Source organism: Pieris rapae, chromosome 10 (assembly GCF_905147795.1).
Source record: "Pieris rapae chromosome 10, ilPieRapa1.1, whole genome shotgun sequence".
Taxonomy (NCBI): domain Eukaryota; kingdom Metazoa; phylum Arthropoda; class Insecta; order Lepidoptera; family Pieridae; genus Pieris; species Pieris rapae.
In genome coordinates, this window is record NC_059518.1 from 9,709,931 (window position 1) to 9,734,575 (window position 24,645).

At 34.8% G+C, this 24,645-nt stretch overlaps 1 protein-coding gene across 7 annotated transcripts in view; it reads right to left on the bottom strand.

Annotated features, from left to right (window-relative positions):
* The window catches only part of LOC110996083 (nesprin-1), a 142,446-nt gene that overhangs the window by 58,432 nt on the left and 59,369 nt on the right, over positions 1-24,645 (bottom strand). For 5 of the 7 annotated variants that reach the window (XM_045629721.1, XM_045629718.1, XM_045629719.1 and 2 more), the window contains 17 exons: positions 24,104-24,283; positions 23,690-23,859; positions 22,892-23,096; positions 14,381-22,414; positions 13,963-14,037; positions 9,750-13,477; positions 9,462-9,639; positions 9,001-9,186; positions 8,216-8,563; positions 7,829-8,089; positions 7,245-7,715; positions 5,796-7,094; positions 5,402-5,575; positions 4,476-4,574; positions 4,122-4,359; positions 3,711-4,045; positions 1,166-3,616 (listed from right to left, as the gene is read on the bottom strand). In XM_045629721.1, the coding sequence (XP_045485677.1) occupies positions 1,166-3,616; positions 3,711-4,045; positions 4,122-4,359; positions 4,476-4,574; positions 5,402-5,575; positions 5,796-7,094; positions 7,245-7,715; positions 7,829-8,089; positions 8,216-8,563; positions 9,001-9,186; positions 9,462-9,639; positions 9,750-13,477; positions 13,963-14,037; positions 14,381-22,414; positions 22,892-23,096; positions 23,690-23,859; positions 24,104-24,283 (18,432 nt within the window). The remainder of the gene's footprint in view (positions 1-1,165; positions 3,617-3,710; positions 4,046-4,121; positions 4,360-4,475; positions 4,575-5,401; positions 5,576-5,795; positions 7,095-7,244; positions 7,716-7,828; positions 8,090-8,215; positions 8,564-9,000; positions 9,187-9,461; positions 9,640-9,749; positions 13,478-13,962; positions 14,038-14,380; positions 22,415-22,891; positions 23,097-23,689; positions 23,860-24,103; positions 24,284-24,645) is intronic. The other 2 variants (XM_022263595.2, XM_045629720.1) reach the window with 2 other exon arrangements.

The window sequence follows — 24,645 nt, forward strand, 5'->3', positions numbered from 1 at the left end:
TGTTGCTAATCAGAGACAGTGCTCGATTATATAATTCCATTAGCGCCAAATAAGTTTTCGGATATATAAAATGCAATTAGTAGGAGCGGCGCCCCTACTAATTAAGTAAATACATTATTTATGTAAAGTATACGATATGACGCGACATTTTGCATGAGAAGAAACGTTAAACAATTTAAATTTAATTATTTAAAGTAGTGAAACTATTTCCAAATCCTTACATCCTAATGTACATAACCGAAGTTTTTTACAAAAAAATACTGCGATTTCTTTATGCGTATATTTTCATTATGAAGTAGACGAATTATTGTTTAAGAGATCGTAAAAGATCTACACAGAATGGAAGAACTCCTCTTGAAGCCGCGGGTGGAAGCGATGGATTAATAATTAGTTTAAAACGTTAAACTGTGACAAACAGTGTTTATATAAAATCACCTCGATTTTAACTACGAATCGCGATTATGTTAAGTGACGTAATTCTAATTTGCATATTCTTGAAACTAATTTATATGCTCCTTTAATGTCGAAGCGTGATTGGCGATCGATCGATTTCAATACGGTTTATTATAAATTATACAATACAGTACGTAGAACTGTATAATCGAAAAAGTGGCGAGTTTTATCGACCAGATATAAAATAAATTCTTCTTATAGTGCCACCTCCTTGCGAAGGTTAGCGATCATCGCGGCTATTTGATTTTGGATGTTCTGAACAATGACTTGGTGCGTTGTCCAAACCATTGTCTAAGGTTTTTCAACCAAGACGTACGTATGCGGCCATGTCTCCAGGAAGGAGCTCGTATTTTTAGGTATTACGTAAAACGTGTCCAAAAAAAACACGAAGAAAAGATTAAGAAATTATAACTCGTCGATTTACGGTGTTTCGCGGATTTCATCAGAGCGTTATATAATAAAAGTTTATAACGTACAAATATATAATTAAATTTCAAAGCAAATGCAAGTTTTGCTAATACCAAACATACATATATGTCATTAATAAGGCAACACTACAGGAGTATCATCATAATATTAAATAAGTATCCGTCAAATACATGTGGCAGTCTCCCACGCGATAGTTCGAAGTTACAAGTTATGTAAACAAAAAAATGTTTACAAAATCATATTCGTTGCTTATATATACAATCTAATTAGGAGCATGACTTACCTCTAAGTCAGACTTGGCGTGGTTCAGCTTCTCGAGGTGCAGCCGCAACGCGTCCACACTAGTCACAGATTCATCAGGAATCTCATTCTTATCCAGAATTGCCTTTATCTTCTCTACGAGCTGGCAGAAGTCCTTCCATATCTCCAAGTCTTGCTCTAATTGAGCTTGACGTGACTTCGCCGAATTCAACGTATTCTTTAGAAGCTGTGTATTCTTCTGGTGTTCTTTCGATAGCTCTTCCTGTTCAGACGGTGTTAGAGAAGACCATATTTTGTCTACTATGTCCTGCATTCGTTTGCCAACCAAGTCCTTCATTTCAGGCTCCGATGTATTGAAGAACGATTTGTGCTCTTCTAAATCAGCTTCAATGTTCTCAAAGTCGGTCCCATTTTTACCCATTCCGAGACGGATATTCGCTTCGTTTACCCAAATGTTTAATTTCTCGACCATTTGTATGTATTGCTGTCTGTATTTCTTGTTGTCTTGAAGATGCTTTTCACGGTTTGCCAATTCGGCAGGGAGAGATGTTTTCAATGAGTTGCCATCAGATACCATTTCGAGTAGGCTTCCGGGTACACCATCGTCATTTTTGATGGCATCTGTGATGTTTGTAAATTTATCTAAGTAAGATTGCACGTTCTTTGCTAAGGCAGCGTGTTCGACCAGTTTCTTATCGACACTGGCCACGTCTCTATTTAGTAGTGGCCTTGAAAGAACGACTGCTTCATTGTCGTGTAGCCATTGTAATATGTCCGAGAGGTCTGCTGCAAGTTTTTTGTGTTCTGCCGCAGCTCTTTCGTGTTCCTGCCTCTTAGATTCAACTGTGCGTCTTAATGTCAACAACTGTTGCTTCAGGGACTGCAATAATTCAGTAATATTGTTTCTATCTATTACAGTGCCTTCAGCGGCGATTTGTTGACCTTTATCAGTGGCAGTCGCTAACAACGCCTCACAGCCTTGGATTTTAAGAATGATATCGTCATATCGTTTAATCTTGTCTTCTAGAGAGTCATTTGATTTTTCTATTTCGGATGTCAATTCTGTGTATTTGGTAATAAATTCTTCAATTTCCTTCACAAGTGCAAAGAACTGCTCACGCAATAATAAGAGTTGTTTGAGTTTCGATATTTGGTCTTCAATTGTACTCATCAAATCCTCTTGTTTAGTAAGGATGTCCTGTAAATCATGCAAATTTCCTCCTTGCAGCTCATTTAGCATAGCTTTGTTTTTCTTTAAGTCGTCCAGAATTGTTTCATATGCTTGAATGATTGGTTGAACATCTTCCACTTTACTTCCTATTGGTTTGTTCAACATCTTGAGTTTGTTTTGAATCTCGTTAAGGAATTCAAGGGCTGCTGCAATCTTGGCAGCAGCGTCCTTATATTCTTTGATGTGTTTTAATAGAATGTTCTTTTTGTCGTGAATAATAGCGTTAATTCTAGCAAATCTATCAGAGAGGATGTTCACCTGTTCTTTAAGTTGTAACTTATTGGAGTCCGATAAAGAATCCATAATATCTTTGGATTTATCTTTTATCTTATTGATATTCTTTTCAACGTCATCAGCTTCATTACTGAGTTTTTCAAACTTTACTAATTGCTCCTCTAGTATTTGAAGGCTTGTAGTTCTCAGTTCCGGTGTAGCCGCAACTTCAGCTTCATTCAACCAGCTTTGAATCTTCGCAACGTCAGCTTCAAATTCATTTCTATTTTGCAATAATTTATTTAAAGCAGCGAGCTTCTCGTCTATGTCAACCTTGGCGGTTGTGTACATTTTGTTAAGATCTTCTAACATTGCTTGAAGTTTAGCTCTACTTTCATTCGAGCAGTCTTTAGATACGGCGTTGCCCTGTCGGATAACTTCACTTAAAGTATCGTTTTGGAAATCAGCGAGCTCCGTTTGGTGCTTCTTGTGAATTGTTATTTCTTTTTCAATTTTTGCGGCTTCTAAAGGAATGGAGCCACCTAGTTTCTTAACTTCAGCTAACTTAGCTTTGAGCCAATTCTTTGCTTTCTCCATATCATTCTCTAATTTCTTTCTGATTTCATTACACCCAGCTAGTCGCTCTATTTCTTGCTTAATCAAAGATGCTAGCTGCTTTTGTTTAGAAGCTAATTCAGCTAGTTCCGATTCTAACTGCATTTGCTCTGACGGTTCTAATTCAGATTGAATATTGCTGATCTTTTTCTCAAGAGAGTCTATGGCTGTCTTTTTACTGTCTGCATCTTTAAGAAGAGTAGCCATTTTTTTCTGGCGATCCTTTACAGCCTTACTTTCAAAGCCCAGCGGTTCAGGATGTTGTACAGTATCAATAGCTTTTTGAAGCCATTCATTTTGTGCAGCCACTTCACTCTTAGTACCATCTATAGCTTTGTAAGTTATCTCGAGCATTTGTAGTTTACGTTGAATACGTTTACCTATGTCGTTGTATCTTCTTTCGACAGATTTCATCTAAAACAAAAATGAAAAATGAAAATGCTCTGTTTAGAAAGAAAGTCTACTTGCTTACTTACTACTATTTGCGATCTCAGAAATGTTTACATACCTGTTCTTCCACTTGTTGAGATTCTAAATTACTAACAATATTAATAACTTGGGTTCCTATTGTCTTTATGTTTTCTACTTTCTCTTTGCCATCCCGATCAAACTGTAGTGAAAGTTCTTTCAAAGCATTGAGTTTCTGTGGGCATGGCAAACCGGAGCCCTTATCGGCCAAGCACATTTTCTTGAGTACAGCGTCAAACCAGTCGTGGATCTCCTGACATTTGTGACGGAAGTTGTCAATAACTGCTTGGTTGCTCTTTTCCCTTTCAATAGATTTCAAAATTGTCTGTTCTAAATCAGCTAACTCTTCTTCTAGATTGATTTCATCTTCAAGGCCTGAAATAATAAAAACAATTCAAAAATAATTCTCAAGTCTTTAATAGTATTTCCTAAATTGTATGTTGTAACATACCTTCAGTTTGAATTTCAGTTAGTAATCGATTCTTCTTCTCGGTCAATGATGCTAGAGCATCATTCATCGCAGCCATATCTTGTTTAGCTGCTTCGGGGCGGAGTTTTGATGGATTTGAGAGCCAATCATTGGCTAAAGCTTTGTGAACATTTATCCAATCTTGAATCTCAAGAACTTGTTTCATCGCCTCTTCCATTTCTTGAACTGCATCTCGGAGAGTTTCTAGATGACTTTGTACCTATATTTAAAATTAAAGTAAATATCGATTCTTAAACGAGTTTATATGTGCTTGTGCAAAAAAAACTAAAATATTTACAATCTGAAATTACACTTTGCGATAAAACAGAGCCTTACCCTATTCTCTAACGTGTCCAATTTCTCGTTGAACTCGGGTGCTTCGACATTCTTTAGTAAAGCATCGACGCGGGCGCTGCCCACTTCACTTATATGTTTCTAAAGACAAACCATGCGTCACAACAAACAGTGCTGGTTAGTGATTACAAAGTCCTTAAACCATTAAAAAATTGATTAAACGTGATTATTCACTAATGAATATATAATACTTTTATTAAGAATCAATTTTTAAATGATACTAAGTACCTTGTAGTGTGTGGTGGTACCACAAGTGGTTTACACTACGATGGGAACTGTGCTAGTGTATTGTTAATTTTGGGTTAATTCAACAAGGTTAAATAATATTTAAGCGAACATTTTATCACTTTTTGACTTGGTAAAAAACACCTTTAAAATACATGACTATAAACCTACATTTAATTTTGATAATATGCCCGCTATACCAGGTGCAAAAAATACATAGCCAACGAAAGCCTTTGCTTCATCCTAACTACTTTTAACTATCTACCAAATTAATAAACATTAACTATGTACAATTTCCTTACTCTGATAACAACTCGTTGGTTCTGTTCTTTTTCGGACCTGGCAATCTTATAAGTTAGTTTGAAGTATGGTAAAAAATAGTTTTTAATATAATTTCATCTGAAATTTCTTTTATATTATTTTGTTACTGAAATTACATTTTATGAACAAAATAGTTAATGAGAAAATCATTCCAACAGTAGTATTCACGTCAAAATACAAGCACATCAAATGATAGTGAACGGATTGAGCATTCGTAATGGCAATCTCCTCTACATAAAGGAGATTTATCAGTAAATTATTTATATCCTAATAAAATAATACAGGAAGGCTCAATCTATCTCTATGGATCAAGGCAAAGACAAAAGATCTGCAGCTAGGACATTGGCAGTTGCTCGCATTACCTGATCAATAAGATCTTCCAGTCGGGCTCTGACGTGTAACTCTCGCGGAGGGATTGGCAATGGGGCACTGTCAGCCGGAGAAGATGGGCGTGAAACAGATGCTGCCGCAGCAGAACAGGCCGCCACGGCTGCTGATAAACGGCTTTTTTCCGTTTGGAGACGGTTGTGAAGTCCCTGGGCATGATTAGAATTATATTGTCAAATTTAATAAGCCGCCCATAGCCGTTGAGGTAGACATTTTTCAAAATAGGTGGAAAACGTTTAAATGCAAAATATTGTTTTTTTGACCTCTTGATCAAGCACATTTCAAGTATTTATAATACTTAAAAAAATGGTAAAAATTAACGTATAATGGATGTAACACATTTTAAAAAGTTTTCTGCAAGTCACTTACCCTGGCTTTCTCAAGCAAATCTCGGCCGTGAGCTAGTCCATCCACTGGCACGTCTAACTCTGTAATGGCTGGTTCACATTCATCCAAATTGTTCAATATGCTTTCTAGTGTATCTTCGTACTCCTTAAATTTAGCCAATCCCTCTCTCAGACGTCTTTCGATTTGAAGAGCAGTGGCCAATAAGCTCTTGTGACTGTCGTTTACATTCTTCAACTGTTTTCCAACAGTGTCTCTGATGGACGGTGCTGTAGCTTCATATCTCTCAATTTGAGCACGACCCAGGGCTTCCAAATCATCCAAAGTGGATTGATACTTCTGGATGTCATCAAGTAGCACCGCATGTTGAGCTAATTGTTCTTCAGTCTGTTCTCTGTTCGATATGTAAAGAGAATTGTGTGCCATCAATTGGAAAGATATTTGCAGTAACCATTTTTCTGTGTCTTGTAAGGATTGGTGGTAATGGTTGTAGTCTTTGATTTCAGATTCTAGTTCCGTTTTCTTTGCAGCGCATTTCGCTCTAAGAGCAGCGCATTTCTTTTCTATATCTACAACCGCCTCTTTCACGGCCGGTTTTCTTGCCCAACTGCTCAATTCGTTGGCCTCACATTTGATACGTTGCAATTCCGGCGTTTTATTGTCTATTTCATCTTCAATGTGCTTGTATTTCTCGAGAAGTGTCTTCATTTCACCCAATTCTCCACCTGTCGGAGGAACTTTGTCTAAGTTCTGTTCTGTATCTTTGATCCATTGGTTCATTTTATTTTTCGATTCCTCAAAGTCCTCCCATTTGCCAATGGCTGCTTTAAGCTGGGCTGTTATAGAATTCAAATCTATTTTAAGTTGATCCCAGCTTTCTTGTAGAACTTTGACGTCATTTCTAAGTGCGTCCTGTTCTTCGGGTGGAGTGTTATTTAGTGCTTTCTTAAACGCTTCCTGTAAAACGACTAATAAGTGATGTCCCTCGGTCATTCTATTGCTAACAAGTTTTATAGTCTCAAGTTTGTCTTTAGTAGTGTCAATATCTCCTACTCCAATTGAATCGTGCACAGTGCCGTGGGCTGTCTCCAACCATTGTTGCAAATCTTCTTTAGCCTTGATAAACTCTGTGTGGTCTGACAGATTCTTTTCTCCATTGGAAACTAAGCTTTGTATTTTGGTTAAGAGAGAGGTGTACTCAGTTTGTAAATTAACTGTTTTATCACGCACCCATGCGCATGCACTAAGTTCCATCAGATTTTCACATCTATCATTAAGTTCTTCTAACACATGTTTGTTCGCTAATGCTTGAGCTAACAAATCCTGTCGAATACAAATACAGCGTTAAGAAGTTTTATTTATATAAAAAAACCTATGTATTACATAATATACAGGGAAACAATAAGACTTTATTAGTAATATGCTATTATTGTTACATTAATATTGACAGTAGCTAGATAAAAATATACTTACGCGACATTTTTCCAAATATTCTGGAGTAATTTTATCAACTTTTTGTACAGCGTTTAGTTTTGAATCAAACTCTTTGACCCACTTGGTCATTTTCTCAGATGTTTCTATGAAGTCGGACCACGTAGACAGACATTTCTCTAGAAGTTTCTTTGTATCTCTACAAATTTGTTGTAAGTTTTCCCATTCAATTTTTAGTTGTTTAATATCTTGGTTAATGTTATCTTTGCCTTCATTTCCAGTAGTTTCAAGAACAGCTTCGCTCAAAGCCACCGCTTTGTCCAGTAAGGCTTTGCCCTTAGGTAAGGAACCAATTATTTTATTCACGTTCTTCTGTTTTTTCTGTACTTCTGCTTTTTCACCGTGTGAATCGGCAGACTGTTGGATCTCGATTTTGCAGTTTCGAATCCAATCATAGAAGTTGTCATAAGATTCTTTATATTGAATATGTGAATTGACGTAGTCTTCGAGTTTCTAAAAAGAAGAAATGAAAACATAATGATCATATAAACGAAGTCAACTAAATATAAAGTATGGATTAGATTTTCTTGAAAAAACATCTAGGTTTCACCAAACATTATACTTACAAGAATCATGTCGTCAACAGTTTTCTTTATATCGTCATATCTTTGGAGAGTATCCTCGAAATCTTTTGTCTTTAACGAAGAATCTTCTTGTAATTTTTCATTCAATTTATTGACCAGATCTTTGTGAGAATCAATGTCCCTGTTAAATGTCTTGAATTTTTCTAGTTTAGCCTTTTTCTCTGAGAGATCGTTAAGTAAAGAATCATCTGATTGGATTTTCTGATCAATATCATCCAACCATTCAACTAAAACTTTGTGTACCTAGAATATCAAAAGTTTTAATATCAGCATATTAAAGAGTTAAAACTCGTAGTTTAAAGATGTTATAGGAAGACATTAAGTTTTTTGAATGTGAAATTAATTGTATTTTTTTACACAATCACTCACCTTGGTAATATCATCGAATTGAGAAGCTCTGTTTGTAAGCTTATTACGAACATCTTGCAAGTCAGCAATAAGTTTATCAAACTCTTGTTTCAAATTGTCAGTATCTTCTTGTATTTTAGCTGCGCCCGTTTGTTCGGTGTTCATTATTACTTTTTCCTTAAGTTCTAGTAAATATCTTAGTTTATTTTGTCCTTGTTCTAAGGATTGACGTAATAGTTTTACGGTGTTAAGTTTGTGGTTAACTTCTTGAAGAGTGTTGGGAATTTCGGCGCATTGGTTTAGTTTTTCTCGAGTTCTGTCGAGCCAGTCTTGGCATTCTCCGTAGAGAGCGTTATGTTGTTGGTGTTCCTGTTAAAAAATAAGCTGTCAACTATGGTACATTGAACCTAACAAATTTGTATACTTGGCTATACAATGCAATAAAAAATTACATACATATTTGGCTATTTACATCCAGCATGCAAAAACAAAATTAAACATAAATAAAATTAAATGCACAAAAATAAATAATGCGTATACGGTTAATTTAATGTTATATCCATACCCAGTTTTATATATACATCCAACAGTTTTATCATAAACGTCTATCTTAAGAAATCCTGAAGGTCTATTTGATAGTCGACCCACGATATGATTATGAATTGGACCGTATAAATTATCTTTTCTTTTAATATTGGATTTCAAATAAATAAATATAAGGTATATGTTTAAAAACAAAACTCCAAGACAAGGTATGAAATAAAAAAAATTAACCAAGATAAACATATATCACTACATAATTTTACCTGGTAGTGAAGCTCCAATCGCTTCATGACCTCTTTGGCTAAAGATAGTATCGCGTTATACTTCGTAGTTAGCTGAGTTATGCCGTTTGATATTCTTGTGTCTGCGCAGGTTTCTAACAAGGTCTGCGCTCGCATGTTAAGCTTATCTAATTCGGCTTGCCAGTCGAATAAAGTTTGTAAATGACCCTATAAATACACATTTATCATTGTAAATGAATAAAACAATCTACAAATATTTATAACTTTATATTCTGTAAAGGAGAAAATCAGAGAAATCCATATTATGGATTAAATGACTACTCATAATCTATAATTTTACTTATTATTGCTTCATTTTAGTTATATTGTCCATTTTAAGTATACAGACTAAACCAAGAACAAATTTGAAACAATTCAATATCAAAGTAGCAAAGATAACTTTTTCAAATGTTTTTATATTTTGATGAAATGTTTCTACTAACTTGGAACTCCTCCAGCACGATTTTCTTTTGCTCGAGGTTGTTTTGAAGTTTATTAAAGGATTGAACTAATTTTTCAGTCTTCGACAACCACTCCAGGGCTTCCTTGTAATGTTCTTCGTACTCAGTCCACTTAACGATGCCACCTTCAATTAGGGCCTTGGTGCTGTTTAGCTGTTCGCTGCAATATAAAAAAAAAAAAAATATAATATTACTACTTAGGTTTAAAAGTAATATTATAAAGTACGTGCGAGTATATTATAATAAACGAAAAAGACATTATTAACTTACACATATGTATCGTACTCCTCTTGCAAAAGAGCCACTTCTTCTTCAATGTCTTCTCTGTCTTCTTCATCAGCGAGCCCACAAGATATCTCCCCTTGCTCTAAGGCTTTTTGCAGTTTCGCTTGTCCTTCTGGTAATTCACTTTCCAAAACCTTCAGTTGCGAAATCTTGCTGCTAAGAGACTCTTTATCTCCTGTCGCATCGGAGCACTTCCCTAACCTCTCTTTTGCAGCTCTAATCCACTGGACAAAGTCTGTGCCGGAATCGATAAACGCTTGATGTTGCTCTACAGTTTCTTTTTGCTTTTCGTACAAATCCTTCGCCTGTTTCGATAATGTCTCGTATTTACTGGTAATTTCAGACGCAGGAGCTTGTTGCATTAATTCTGAAGCCTTAGATGTAACAGACTGAATCATGGGCTCAAACGAAACGATATCCTGAACAATATTGTTTGTTTGACGAAGGGTAGCTTTTCTTTCGCCTAAGCTCAGGCCTGTCGTGAGACCGGCAAGGCGATCTTGTCCCTTTTTAGATTTCGCTACTTTCTGTTCGCAAACCTCTTGCAATTTCGCCTCTCTATCAGATATCCATTGTTGAAGCTGTGAATAGCTTGAACTGTAATCAGCCCATTGCAAAAGTGCAGTTTCGAGATGAACTTTAGCTGTAGTCATTTTCTTAACTAGACGGTCCCATTCATTTTGCAATTCTTTAATTTCTGTGTTGATTTTATCTTTTCCGTCTGACCTAGTGTTTCTCAATACTTTTTCTCCACTGTTTATTGTCGCGTGGACCAAGTTTTGACCTTCTTCGCGACGTTTGAGCAAATCTTCGATTTGTTCTAAGCGTTTTTGTAATGCTTCTTTACTACTGTTGCTACCTGCCTCACTTCCAATGCGGGTGACTTCCCAGGCATCATCAATCCACTTTTTAGTCTTAGCATAATTATCATCATAAGCTTGATGTTGTTCATAGTTGTTTTCGACTTTTTTAAGGACATCATTACCCATGTTAAGCAATACTTGGTATCTGGAGTTTAAATGTCTAAGTTGATTATTGACATAAGTGTCTAAATGAGATGAAAGCAATCCAGCAGAAGAATCATTGAAATTGTCAAAGTCTACTTTTCCTTTGCTTAACTGATCAACAATCTCTTTCACTTCATTAACTTGACCACCTTTTTCTTTGGCAGTCCCCAACAGTGCTACTTTATGGTTTTTAATAAGAATTTCTTTTTGCTGTAACCAATCAGATAACCTTTCATACTCATCTTTGTAATCTCTCCATTGATTCACAATATCCTCGAGCTGATTCTTTTGTTGCTTAATTTCATTAAAGAGCTGATCAAAGCTTTCTTTTAAAGCTTTCATTTCGTTTTTAATAACCACCTGGCCCTCTGGAGATGTACTTGCAAGAAGAACTTCCCCAGTGTGTTGCAAATGTTCTAAAAGAAGCTCTCCCTGAGCTTGCTTGTTAATCAGGGCATCAAGAGGCGCTACAGAATTTTCTATAGCCAATTTATCACTAAGGGGTTTGGATTTTAATGATGGAACCTTTTCTCTCGCTCTTCCAAGCCACTGAATAAGTTCATCGTGGGCTTCTTTATACAATCTGTGATCTTTGTATTGTTCCTCTCTATCAGCAAGTAATTTTTTCACTTTATCATAAAGGGAATCAAACTTATTCAAGGTTTCTTGAGCTTTGGAGGCGGCGTGATTTTGCTGACCACTAGCTAACATTTCGGATGCTTTAGCTTTGAGGCTATCTACCTCTAAACGGTCACAACGAGCTTTTTCTTCAACTTCTTTTAGTTTTTCGAGCTGTGCCCTTTTATCGGTCATGGAACCTGCAAACGGAGTTAATTCTGCAAGGCTATTTTCTAACCAAGTGTTACTTTTTTCTAGAAGCTGTATTTGTTCCAAGAATCCAGCCCATTTTGTAACGGAGTCATCTAACATATTTTTGGTGTCAATCATGCGTGACAAAAGAGCTGACCATTGTTCTTGTAAAGCTACTAATGCATTATTGATAGAATCGTGACCAGTTGGTGCGGTATTAGCCAGAACATTTTGAGCTAATTCTACTAAAGATTGAACTTTAGTATAGCCCTCGTCTTTGGTTAGTAGTAAGTTTTGAATAAGTACCAACTTTGTTTCTAGATCGTCTTGGGAACATGAACTGAGATCGGAACAAAAATCTAGCTTATCTCTGAGTTCTTCGATCCATTGTGAACACTCTGTCACATTGCTTGCAAATTCTTGGTGTGTTTTTACATATTGCTGCCATCTGTTGGTTAAATCCTTTACTTTTTGGCATAACATTTGGTATTTAACAGTTAAGTCAGATATTTGAGAACCTCGAGGTCCTAACATTCCGGTATACAAATGCTGTGCTCTTTCAGTAATATTGTCAATTTCTAATTCTTTAGCGCGCACCTCTCCTTGCAACTCTTGGAACTTGTTGTATTGCTCTTGTTTTTCTGGAAGAGTTGCCTTTAAGTCGACACCATGAATTTGATTGTCTGTGTTTCTTATCCAAGCTAAACATTGGTCTTTCATATTCTCATATTCATTCCATTGTTGAATCTTATTTTCTATTGATTCTATTGTTTTATTAATGAAGGACACCAATCCTTCCCATTCTTGGTGAGATGCATCAATTTGATTTCTAATGTTGGTTTGGCCACCGCTGATTGTTCCTGGTAATACTTTTTCGCCAATACTTCGTATTTTATCAATGCGGTTTTTCTCTTCCGGTAAACTTAATTGCAACGACTTTAGCTTCTCGCAATTACTGCTTAAAGCCACTCTTTCTAAGTTAACGTCTCCCCAGAGCTGAGCAGTATTATGGGTAGCCTCAACCCACTCTTGCAAATCCATAACTGCTTTAGAGTATTGTTGGTGATTATTAACAATAGCTTCATATTGTTCTACAAATGATTTAGCTCTTTTAAGTATAGTTTCTTGTCTATACTTCAACTGATTGATGTTTTTCTTGATGTCTTCAGTCACGTCAGGTAGACTTTGAGCACGCATTTCGAGTTCGGCAATATCTTGTTGATGAGACAGAGCATCTTGTAAAAATTCTCGGTAGACATTTAATTGGCTTCTTTTTTCATCTAAGGTTGCCTTAAGTTCAATTTCTTTAGGTAAATTTTTCTCGGCAAGAGCTAGCCAGTCTTGTACTGTCTTAAGATTATCTTCGAACGAAGACCATTTATTTAGCTCAGAATCCAGATTACGTTCAGCCTTTGTAATATTCTCATACAGATTATCAACAGCATGTTGTACATCTTGAAGTTGTTGCTCAATTATCTCTTTTCCATCAGGTGAAGTAGAAGGATATAACTTCTCTCCCAGTTCAAAAGTATTGTTAACAAGAAGTGTAGCGTTTCGTCGTTGACTTAATAGATCATTAAGGCTTTCTCGCTTAGCGGCTATTCCCTCTGGAGTATTAGACAAATTCTTCTGGCATTCATCAAACTTATGTTGAGCTGTTGTAATCCAATCAATACATTGCCTATTTTTCTCCTGATACGCATTGTGGTCATTTACTGCTTGTTGACATTTTTTCACTAACTCATTAGCCGTCGAATGCACAGATTGGAATCGAGATGTCATTTGCTGTAAATTCATAGTGATCCTAGTGTCATGACAATTTTCTATAAGGTCACTAAATTCGTCTGTAACTTTGTCAACGTCATTTTCTGCCTTTTTCAAGTTAGCTGAAATAGCCTGAAATAATATAAATATAAAAACTTTAAGAAACCGCTTTAATGGAATGTAAAAGTAATTAGTATCATAGATGACAACCAATTAGATACTATTATTATTTGCGGCCTACACCATTTTATTATCAACTTTGACTAAATAATTCGATTAGTAACAATTACACCATTTTACACCTTTTCCGACAAAGATAATGAATCATTATTATTAGTAGGTATGCCCAAGACATACCGCCCTATTTATAAAAAATAAATCATTCCATTTGAACCAAACACTGTTTCCTTTCATCACAATTTAACAGAGATGAATGATCTCTTAAGTAAAAAATATGTTATTGGACTGATTTAGTTTTTAACAATAAAGGAAGTCAGACTAAAAGAGCGCTAAGTTATAATTGAATTATTATGTGATATTAGGGATCAATCTACGGAAAATTAGAATAATTAAGTTCTACTGTGTTTTGGTAATAAATTTTGTCTATTGTCCCTTACTTGTTCCAATGCTTCGCCCAAATTAATCACTGCATTCAAATCAGACTCGTGATTATCAATCGTCCTACTCAAATCCTGTTTAAAACGTGCCAAATAAATAATACGATTTTATAGAAGCAAGTACTTATCTGAGAATTATACAGACTGAAAAAATGTTAATTGTGGAATTTGAAGATGCCTTCATCTTAACATCCCACTCAATAAAAGCAATTCAAAGTTCAGGGCCAGAAAAGAACATATTTTATTGTAATATTTCTACTTCTTTTTTTCTTAGTCAAACATCACAACCTTGACTAGGATATGACACCCCGCATTTTTATAGATTTCTTCATAAGTTTAGACGTGGTATACCGGGCTGATCATTATAATGTATTTTAATCTATACACACAAGTAAATGTCAAAATAAATATTACATACCTGATATTTATTGAGTTGATCTATTTTCTCTTCCAATGTTGCTTTAGGTGTATAAGTTTTAAGGCTCATTTCGGTATCACTGAGCCAGTGCTGAAGACGATCATTGGCATTGTCAAACTCTATCCATTGCTGTATTTTAGCTTCTATACCACGTTTTACATCATGGACAGTGGTCGTGAACTTCTCTAAATCAGCTTTAAGTAAGCCAAGTTCCCGGAACATGGCTTCTTTACCACGAGGAGATAGTTTATCTGAATGGCTTTCGATCAAATCTGATAGTATTTTAAGTTTGTTATTACCAGCTGGAATGGCATCCAACAGTTCTTGAATTTTCGTCAATTTATTTTGTAATGCGGCTTTATTACCGGTAAAGTCTGATAAGAGATGTAACCTATCCCATAAATTCTTTTGATAATCTTGTAAAGATTTTTGTTGATCAGTAAATTGTTGATATATTTCGTAAGAACTTTCATGATTGTCGATGATAGAAGTTAGTCTACTAGTGAGTGCATTATACCTGTCCCAAATAGATTTAATAATAGATGTTGTTTCATCAGTATCTTTTTTATTTGATTGAATACTGGCTGCTACAGTTTTTGCTTTATCGGTAACCGTTTCTATTACTCTTTTATGGGAAGATATTTCTTGCAATAATGTTTTGTTTTTTAATATTTTACTTTTAATTTCTTGAGCAGAATTAAGTTTGGCCTTTTCTTCATTCTCTACGACTTTTTCTTTTTCATCTAACCAAGACAAAGTTTGTTGCAAAACATCCTGATAACTAGACCACTGCAATGTTTGTGATTCATATTCTTTTTGCTGTAATGAAATACTATCATTGAATTTATCCCACCTCTCCCTGAGTGATCTTATATCAGCGCGAATATTTTCTCGGCCTGAAGCTGCTGTTTCTGGCAGTACTTTATCGCCAGCAGTTGCCAATATGCTCATTTTATGTTCACCATTGTCTTTTTCTAGTAAGAAAACTTGCAGCTTATTTCCTTTATTTTCAATACTTAGTTTGTCTTCGATCATTTTCGATAACTGTTCTTCTAGTGGTCTCAGCCATAAATCAAACTCACTTTGCAATTGGTTAAATTTCTTATGATCACCAACAAGTTCGGACCAATGTGTTACAATTTCTTTTGATATTAGATGCAATTGCTGATAGCGACTATTGACTTGTGTTACAAGTGGCTTAAGTCTTTCAACTCCACTTAATTGTATAAGGCTGTGAGATTCATCAACGAAGCTGTCAATTTCCTTTTCTTTCGTGTGAATAGCGTTACGTAGGTCGACATATCGTTGAAGCTGGTCTTCTTTTTCTTGTAAAGTAGAACAAAGAGCCTGATCACGACATTTGGATTCCATGTCTTTTAGCCACTCAGTCAAATTATCAATCGATGTTTCAAAGGTATTCCAAACAATTAACGTCTGCTTTAACTTTTGTTCTGACGTGTCAATGCTCTGAACAGCATTACGTAATTGTTGTTGTAAATTATCAATTTCTGTCTTTATCAAAATATTTCCAGCCTCAGATGTACTTTTACTTACAATTGTAAATACAGCTCTTATTTCATCTAATTTATTGGAACCAACTTTTTCAATGTCTTTTAATGCTAAAGCAGACTGTAATTTTCGAATAATTTCAGGCTTTTCACCAGTAGCATTTTCAATATCCAATAACTTTTCTGATTGGCCGCTTATCCATTCCTTATATTGTTGGACCAGTCGACTTAGATCTTCGTGTCTCTTGACACATTCTTCTAAATTCTCTTGAAGGTTTTGAGATTTAGTAACTATATTTTGGAATAACTGCTTTATAGATTGTAAATACACATTCAAAGATGCATCATGAGTTTGATCAACTAATTGCTGTGCTTTGTCACAAACAGATTCTACAAGCTGTTGGTGAGTCATAATTTCTTGGTGCATAATTTTATGATTTTGTAATTGTGCCTTTTTTTCTTCTAACGATGCCTTAAGTTCTGTGTGTTTTTGCATGGCACGTTCTACGTCCTTTAACCATTTTGTTAGCTGTTCCTGAGCCAAAGAAAAATCGGAAAATTGGAGTAAACATTGATCCAACTTATTAACAGTTTCCTGAAAACTGTCACCGAAACTATCCCACAACGATCTTACTTTACGTATTTTCTGACGAATTACTTCTCTGCCGTCGGGACTTGTATGTGCATACAGTTTTTCTCCAAGACTAAGGAAATCTTCAAAAATAGGTGTTTTCTTGTTTCTGGTTTCATAGAGTTCTTTAGCTTTATTTTGCTTCTCTTGCAGAACAGCATAATCTCCGACAATTTCATTTAAATCTTGTAATTCACCAAGCATCCCACCAAGCCAATTTTCCATGTCGTTATATTCATTTTCAAACGTTCTATGTTCGGAAACAACTACTTCATACTTTGATATGAGTTCGTTTACTAAGTTGTTCAACGTATGGAATCTAGTAGCCAATTTTGAAGTTTTGTTTGTTATTTCTGTCTCATTTGTTATATTTTGAGTATCAGATAAAGCATTGAAACTCGTCGATTTGGCAGTTAATTCATTTTGTATTTCTTTTAATCGCTCCAAATGTGCTACTTTCGCTTCCAGAGTACTTTTTAAGCTTTGATCTCTTACTAAATTTTCTTTAATCTTAAGCCATTCTTCTAATTCATCCAGCGTTTTTTGACTATTATTCCACTGCTCCAAAGTTTCTTTAAGTCTCTTATCTTGGTCTAGACATTGATTTTCAAATTGATCCCAAGTTGCTTTTAATTGTTCAAATTCACTTATTAATACAGGGTGACCATTGGGACTGGTAGATTCTAAAACTTTATGCAATTGATGTTTAAGATTATCTAAACCTTGTTTTAATCCTAGTGATTTGGCCGAAACTTTTTCTATTACAGCTAGCTTATTGTCAATATCATCTTTTTGCGTGACAACGCCATAGTGCAACATACTATTTTCAGCTACAATATGGTTAATGGTATCGCGCGTTTCTTCAAACATTTGAACATATTTTTCATGATCAGAGACGTGACTTTCATATGATTTTATTCTATTTTGTATTGCAGTTGACATATTTGAATATTTATCTATAACGTTACTAAGACTTTTTTCAGCTTCGTCATCGGGCATTAATTTTATCTTTTCTGTAAGTTGTGTTAGCATAGATTGGTGCAATTCTACTTCTTGATTCAGTATTTTATTTGCATGTAATTGAGCTTTTTTGTCTGGTAAAGTAGGAGACAACTTAAATTCTCCCAATTCATTTTCTTTGTCGGTTATCCACTTTTGCACTTGGTTAAAAGTATCGTCAAAGGACGATCTCTTATTAAGAGTAGTTTCAATATCCTTGATTACGTTATTTAGGGAATCTACAGAATCTTCAAACAAATCACGCAATGTTCGCAACTCATTTCTGACTCTTTCCCGCCCTTCTGGTGTTATGCCACTAAATAACGATTCACCAGTTTCAATAGCACTATTGAGCAACCTTTGGCCTAATTCTTTGTTTTCATTAAGTTTTTTAACCTGTTCTAAGTCAGCCATTGATGGTTTAGAATGTTTGCTCAGAGCAGCTAAATCAACTATTTTAGTATTGGCTTCTTGTAACCAATTTTTGAAATCGCTCGTTGTTTTCTCGTACTTTTCTTTATTTTTCTTTAAGTCGCTTAAACGTTTAATGTGGTTATCTATAAACCTGTCTACAGTTTGATATCTATTCGCTAAATGATTAATGTATTGTGTAACTCTAGAATCAGGATTTTTTGAAAGCACACTTTCTCCAATTTCTGAAAGCCTGTTTATTTCACTACTGTAGTTTTTAATCTCGTTTTGCAAACCTTCAAGTTGAATAATTTTATTGTCAATATCATTTAAGTCGCTCAGATTAGCTGCTTCCAAACGAACTTGGTTTTCTTTTTCTCGTAGCCATTCTGAAACCCGTTCTAATAATGTCTCATAATCTTGCCACGCATCAATATTTTCTTGCAATCTATTTTTTATCTCGTCATAATTCGACGACAATACATCCAAGTTTTTCTGTGCTTTTTCTGTTTGCACGGCAGCTTCCTGGGCACTAGCTGGTTCGGCTACAATTCTTAAAGTTTCACAAGCCTCTTTTAATTCCTTAATTTTTTTGTGGCATTCTTCTATTCCCGTCCCGACTTCGAGTAATGCGGCGCTTTTTACCTCAAGGTTGTATTTATCATTATTAACATCCGGCATGCACCATCTTGTTTTATCATCCAATATCTTTAAATTTCTGTTAAACATGCTAAGTTTATCCGTGAATGATTTTTGTAAGAAAGTAAGAAGCGTTGTTTCAGTTTTATTTGCGTGTGCCATGACGCTTTCAAATCTCTTCTGAAGATTACTAAGTTCTTTTGGTACCAAGGACTCGTAGAATCCAGGATAATTAGCATTCATTTCAGATACGTTTTGCGATAAGTTATCTATCTCGTCATTCAAATTTTGAAGGTCAGCTTTACATAACTGGCATTTTTTCAAACGATCCAATATTTTACTATTATCACCGGACATATCATCACATTTTATAATATCATCACGTACATTGCTTACCTTATCTGAAAGACGTTTAATAGTATCTTTAAATTTATTTTCCTTTGATTCGAGGGATGTTACAGCACTTTCTAAATTGTCCGCCAAGGATTTTAGAGCATCAAATTCATTATCTAAATATTCAACAATTGACGATACTTGTGCCGCAGGTATACTCTTATTAAGATTTGTAATCTGTTCACATTTAGTAATTATACTGCCTTTCAACCCTAAATATAATGGGAGTTCTTCTTTGTATTTCATAAGGTGATTTTGTCCAAACCTTATTTCTAGGTTATCACAAGCATTACCGAGATTCTGACCGGTTTCACTAAGCCATTGTACTACTTGATTTTTGACGTCATCAATTTGTCGCCAGACTAACAGCTGGGAGTCCAAATCTTGGATTCTTTTAATAATTGTATCATTTACTTTTTCCCAGTGTGTTTGAGTATTTAGGAAAGCGTCCTCTAAAGGAGAAGTATCAAAACCACCTAGGGTAGAAGATTGTTTTAGCACTGATTGCTTTATTACATCCATCTGGTCTAACAAGCCTTTAGAGCGTTTTAGCACTTCATACGACTTTTTCGCTTTCTCTAATGCCTGTGCCGTCTGAATGTAATCATTAGGTGCATTTTTACATTCATTGTATAGTTGTTCTGCTCTAGACATTTCCCTATCAAAAGCTACATTAAAGTTCTTTAATTCTTGTAGAGTTGATGAAAGTAATATACACTTATTTTTAGTATCACGAACGGCGTTCACCACTTGGTCCCAGCTATTGTCTGCTGCGGAAAGAGCGTTTTGAATGGTACCCATATTTTGTTGATCTTCACGCATTAAATGCAGTCCTTCTTCTCTCAGTTCCTTTCTCACAGATTGTTTTTCTTTTAACTCTGCATCTAACTGATCCAATTGTTCAGTCATCTCCTGTATTGTTGCATCTGTTAAAGGAGCCGGTTTCTGAGACATGTCATTAAGGGAACTCTGAATATTTTGCAGAATATCCGACAAAGCTTTATGCTGTACGTTAAACTTGTCCCAGCGAGCGCCAACTTTTTGAACCAGGTCTCTTTTTGAAATAGTCTGGTTTAGCAAAGTTTCAGCCTTTGTTTCGATTTCTTTCACCAAGCTAGACGGTGAAATAAGTCTTCCTGTGTTTTGATCAGTTACTTTTATCTTTGAAGGACCGTCCAACAATGCAACGTTCGTCTTTTTCTCTGGTACTTTAGTTAGTATATTAACAAGTTCTTGACGAAGAACTTCGTAGCTCTCCGGTGTTAATTTTGGTCCATCAATTTGATACTGTATGTGGTTCAATTGTTGCTTATTGTCTTCATACCAGTTCAATAAATCGGACCATTTTTGAAGAATGGTTTTGTTTTGTTGAATAGAACTTTCAATCATTTGATAGTTATCTGCAATGTTCGAATATGTGTCATTTAGGGAACGCATTTCTTCTGGATGAGATGCGAGTGTCATATTCTTAACTTCATTATAAATATCAGTGAATTCCAGTGCTTTCCCTGCATGTTCCTGAAGTAAAACATGCATTGACTGAAGAGTCGGCTCAACTCTGTCGGAACTTATTTGATCATAGCTTTCGGTTTTTCTTCTGATATCAGTTATCCAGTTGTCGAAGTTATGCAATTTTGTAAGGAACTCTTGTTTAACAATTATTTTATCAGACAACTCGTTTATCCTTGATCTTACAGTTTCCGCTAGGTTGTTTGTTCGCTGTTTAATGTCATTTACCTTATTTTTCAATAAATTAGCACCTTCTGGTTGTACACTATGACAAATATTATCGCATGCTTGAGATAACGCTATTATTTTAGCTTGTTGTTGTGAAATTTCATTTCCAAAAGACTTCAATTTGTTTAATTCTCGATCAAGTTTTTCTACTTGCGGTGTTTCAACATTAACATTTCGACTATTTATCAGCTTTTCCCCATTATCTAGCCATACTTCAATTTTTTCTGCTTCCTTTTCAAAAATGTCCCATTGGGCTGTTAGTTTTTCTAATTTACTATTCCATTGGTCTGCTAGGTCATGGACAATAGCCCATCTAGAATGTATTGCATCCACTTCATCAGGAGCACTCGTTTTGCCTGAGAGTTGATGGCTAACACTGGACAATATCTGTAGGTTCATCAATTGTTTGTCACAGTCGGTCACTAATGCTCTAGACTGCTGCTGCAATTGCTGTGCTTCTGGCAATGTTGTTGGTTTGGGAAGGCTCCCCAACTTCAGTTCAGCTTCTTCAATCCATGGTTTAATTTCTGCGACTCCTTTTTGATATTTTTGCCAGCTAGCAAGATCGTGCTCTACCACTTTCGTTTGTTGTTCAGTGCATCGTTGTAGATCAGCCATCATTTTTTCTAGTAAAGCAATGTCACCTTTGAGTCTGTTGGAATCTTGAACTCTATTTTCAACAGCTAGTTTAGTTCCTTGTTCGGCGACATTTCGGATGATATCCATTTTTTCGGCGATAACTTTTTGTAACACTTGAGATTTTTCTACTCTTTCTTCGGGCGTTATAGTTTCAGATTGAATTTGTGATATTAAAGCCGGACTCTCTTTTTTAATCCAATCACGGACATCGTCGAGTTTACGCTCAATTTTAGTCCACTCTACGTTAAACTTTTCAAGGTGTATTACCTTTGTCTGCACTTCATCTTGTACTCTATCTAGCTTATGTTCAATTGTTTCTAAATCTTTTTCTATGACTGGTTTTGGCTTATTAGCTGTAAGAGATTGCAATTCTACATAGGCTTGTTGCAACTGCGGTAATCTTTCTGCTTTAGCTTTTTCTATATCAGCGTGAACAGCATGCGTTTCCTGCAATTCACGGTTTATGCTAGAGACACCGAGCTCTAAACCAGGATGCGCAACAAAATTTTCAATTTTATCTATATCAGAGAGCAATTCTTCTTTCTGATATTCGTAATTAGACCAAACTTTTTGTGTATCACATAGCTTATGTAGGCGGTCAGTATTCGATTCATAAGCAACATTCCATCCAGATTCAAGATTCCTGACATCTTCTCTAACAAAGGCTGGAGCATTTGCATCTTTAATCAGTTCTTTTCCACGTTGCAACATGGACATAACTGAAGGCCTCTGCCTATCTAGTTTCTGGACAGTTGCTTGCTGCTCAAGCACTAATTGTTCAACTTGCTGAAGTGATTGAGGTTCAGGTTCAACCATTGCATGTTTCTGAGCATTTTCTAATATACAAATAACTTCATGTACTTCTCGTCTGTATGTGTAACATCTAGTGTAGGTTTCAGTCTTAATCATAGTAATTTCAATAGTGGGTATGAGATTTTTATATCTTGAAATCAGATTTTCTAATTTAACCTGTTCTTCTTGAGCTTCATTATCAGAACAGTGATTCGAAAGCATATCCAATGTTTGTACAAGCCATTTCATGTCTTCACGTTTTCGGTCGGCTTCACGACAAATGTTCTAAAAATATTAAATTCATAATTTCATATCAGTATTCCAAAATTTACATAAAACAACATCATTCATTCTAATCAATACATTAGTTGATCTTTGAAAAATTTTAAATATTTACCATTAATTCTCGCAGCTACAGTCCAAAGAGAGCATTAACAATAAGAGGTTTTAAAAAGTTTACCATTTTTATCATTCCAGTGTCAAAAAAACATGTTTATCAACACAATTTAAGAATCACCAATAAAATTAAAAGAAACTAAATGAACATTCATACCCTCAGTGGGATTTGTACACAAAAACATAATTCATTTTGCTTGATTGTTTGCAATTTATATGTTCTAATATAATTGATGTGAATACATAGATCTAATAATCATAAATTCATATCTTTTTGTACTTATAAATAAATAAAAAATAACAAACATGGCTTCACATAGAAAAAAAAACCAATATATCTAAATATGCCCAAATATGATCTGTTACCTGAAAGATTGTTTTTTCCCTTTCAAATGCTTCAGCTGAGTCAACTTCTCGAACAATGCTATCCATAGTCCTATCAACATGGTCCATCCACCTCTCCATTTCCCCAAATCTCTCTCTATAAGCATCCCACTTAGCTGGAATCTGTTGAAGTTGTTGCCTGAAGTTTTCTACTCGATGTACTGTAGATTCCCATTGTTGTTCACATCTATGGTTAAACAAAAAGAAGTAAATCTGATGTTAGATGTGTCATAACTTAGTCACAGATAACACGGTCCTGATTTTTATTGTTCTGCTATTATTAAAAAAAAAAATTTGGAAATGAAATGTTGAGATCACTTCATTATTTGTTTACTACCATGTACTTAAAGTCTTAATAGTAGTACTCAATATCATAATATTTGACACACTTAAACTTCAGTATTAATTTCAATTTTGAACGGAATTGTAATAACTTAAAGTCTATGTTTAAGGCATGTAGTAACAAACTTGTAATTACAATACATAAATATACATTTTTAGTATCAGTTATTATTAGTATTATATAAGTAGCATATTATTTTTAGAAAAATTGTACAGGTCAGTACTTTTTTGGAAATATATAGCAATATTCCTTACAATTCACACTAAGGCCAGTTATTACTAAGAGTAATAACTAAGCCAGAGTTATTAGACATGTATTTTTCTGTTTTTCCATACGTAACTACATATGTATACTTTTCATCAACACAAAACTTAATTAAGTAAGTTACAATGTGTAAGTTTTGGAATATGAACTTAAATAAATAATAAAAGTTTTACCTTCGCAGCTCTTCCTCAAGGCTTGTGTCTCCTGTTTGATGTGTATAACTACTGGAAATTTTATTTAGGTTCTGAAGACATTGTTCAACCTGCATCACCTTGCCCTGATTACGGAAATATTCCTCATTTCTGATAAGAATGCCATCGGCATCATCACTTTGATTGAAAGCCTGCAATATTTTAATGAAATATTACCTTTTTCAATTCAACAATAATATTTCATAAAAAAGTATGGCATCTTATTAGAATATAACAAATTTATTGAGAATAAATTAATGTCAAAGCAATAGAAGAATAAAAATATAAATTAATGCAAAAATTTACAGGTGACATGCAGTTATTATTTCTTGGAAGCATCTTCTGACATTAGAAAGGAGTTGCGCCAATTAAACTTTTTTTTACTAATGTAATTACCTGCTCCTCATAAGCGATTTCTTTTTCGATATCCTTGATACAATGATGGAAGACGGTCTCGTCCAATTTGAATTCTAGTCGCATGAGATGTGGAGGCGCGCGCTCAAGTAATTCCTTCCATCTTCTTTGCAACTCTTCTACTGTTCGAACTACACCGGCTCTATCTTCTTCTTTCACCAACTGTTAGGAATCAAATTCCAAAAAAATATTTTATGACTCATAAAACTTTGCAAATTCTAGTAGGTAACATTTAAATTAAATCTGTTCACATAATTGTTGAAAATTTTCAATCAATTGTAATCACTAATCAATAAACACTTAAAACGCCTGACTCTACAATGAACAAATAACAATCTACATTCTACAGTAATATGACTGATGACAGCGTTACTTCATCGTAGATTAGATAGATAGATAGATTATAATGACAACTTACAAACTAATGAATCTGTGTGCACTGTGATGTTCACTATAGCTTATATCTAACACAGAGTTATTAGGTCGTATCACTTATTAATCACAATGAAATTATATTTAGTAAC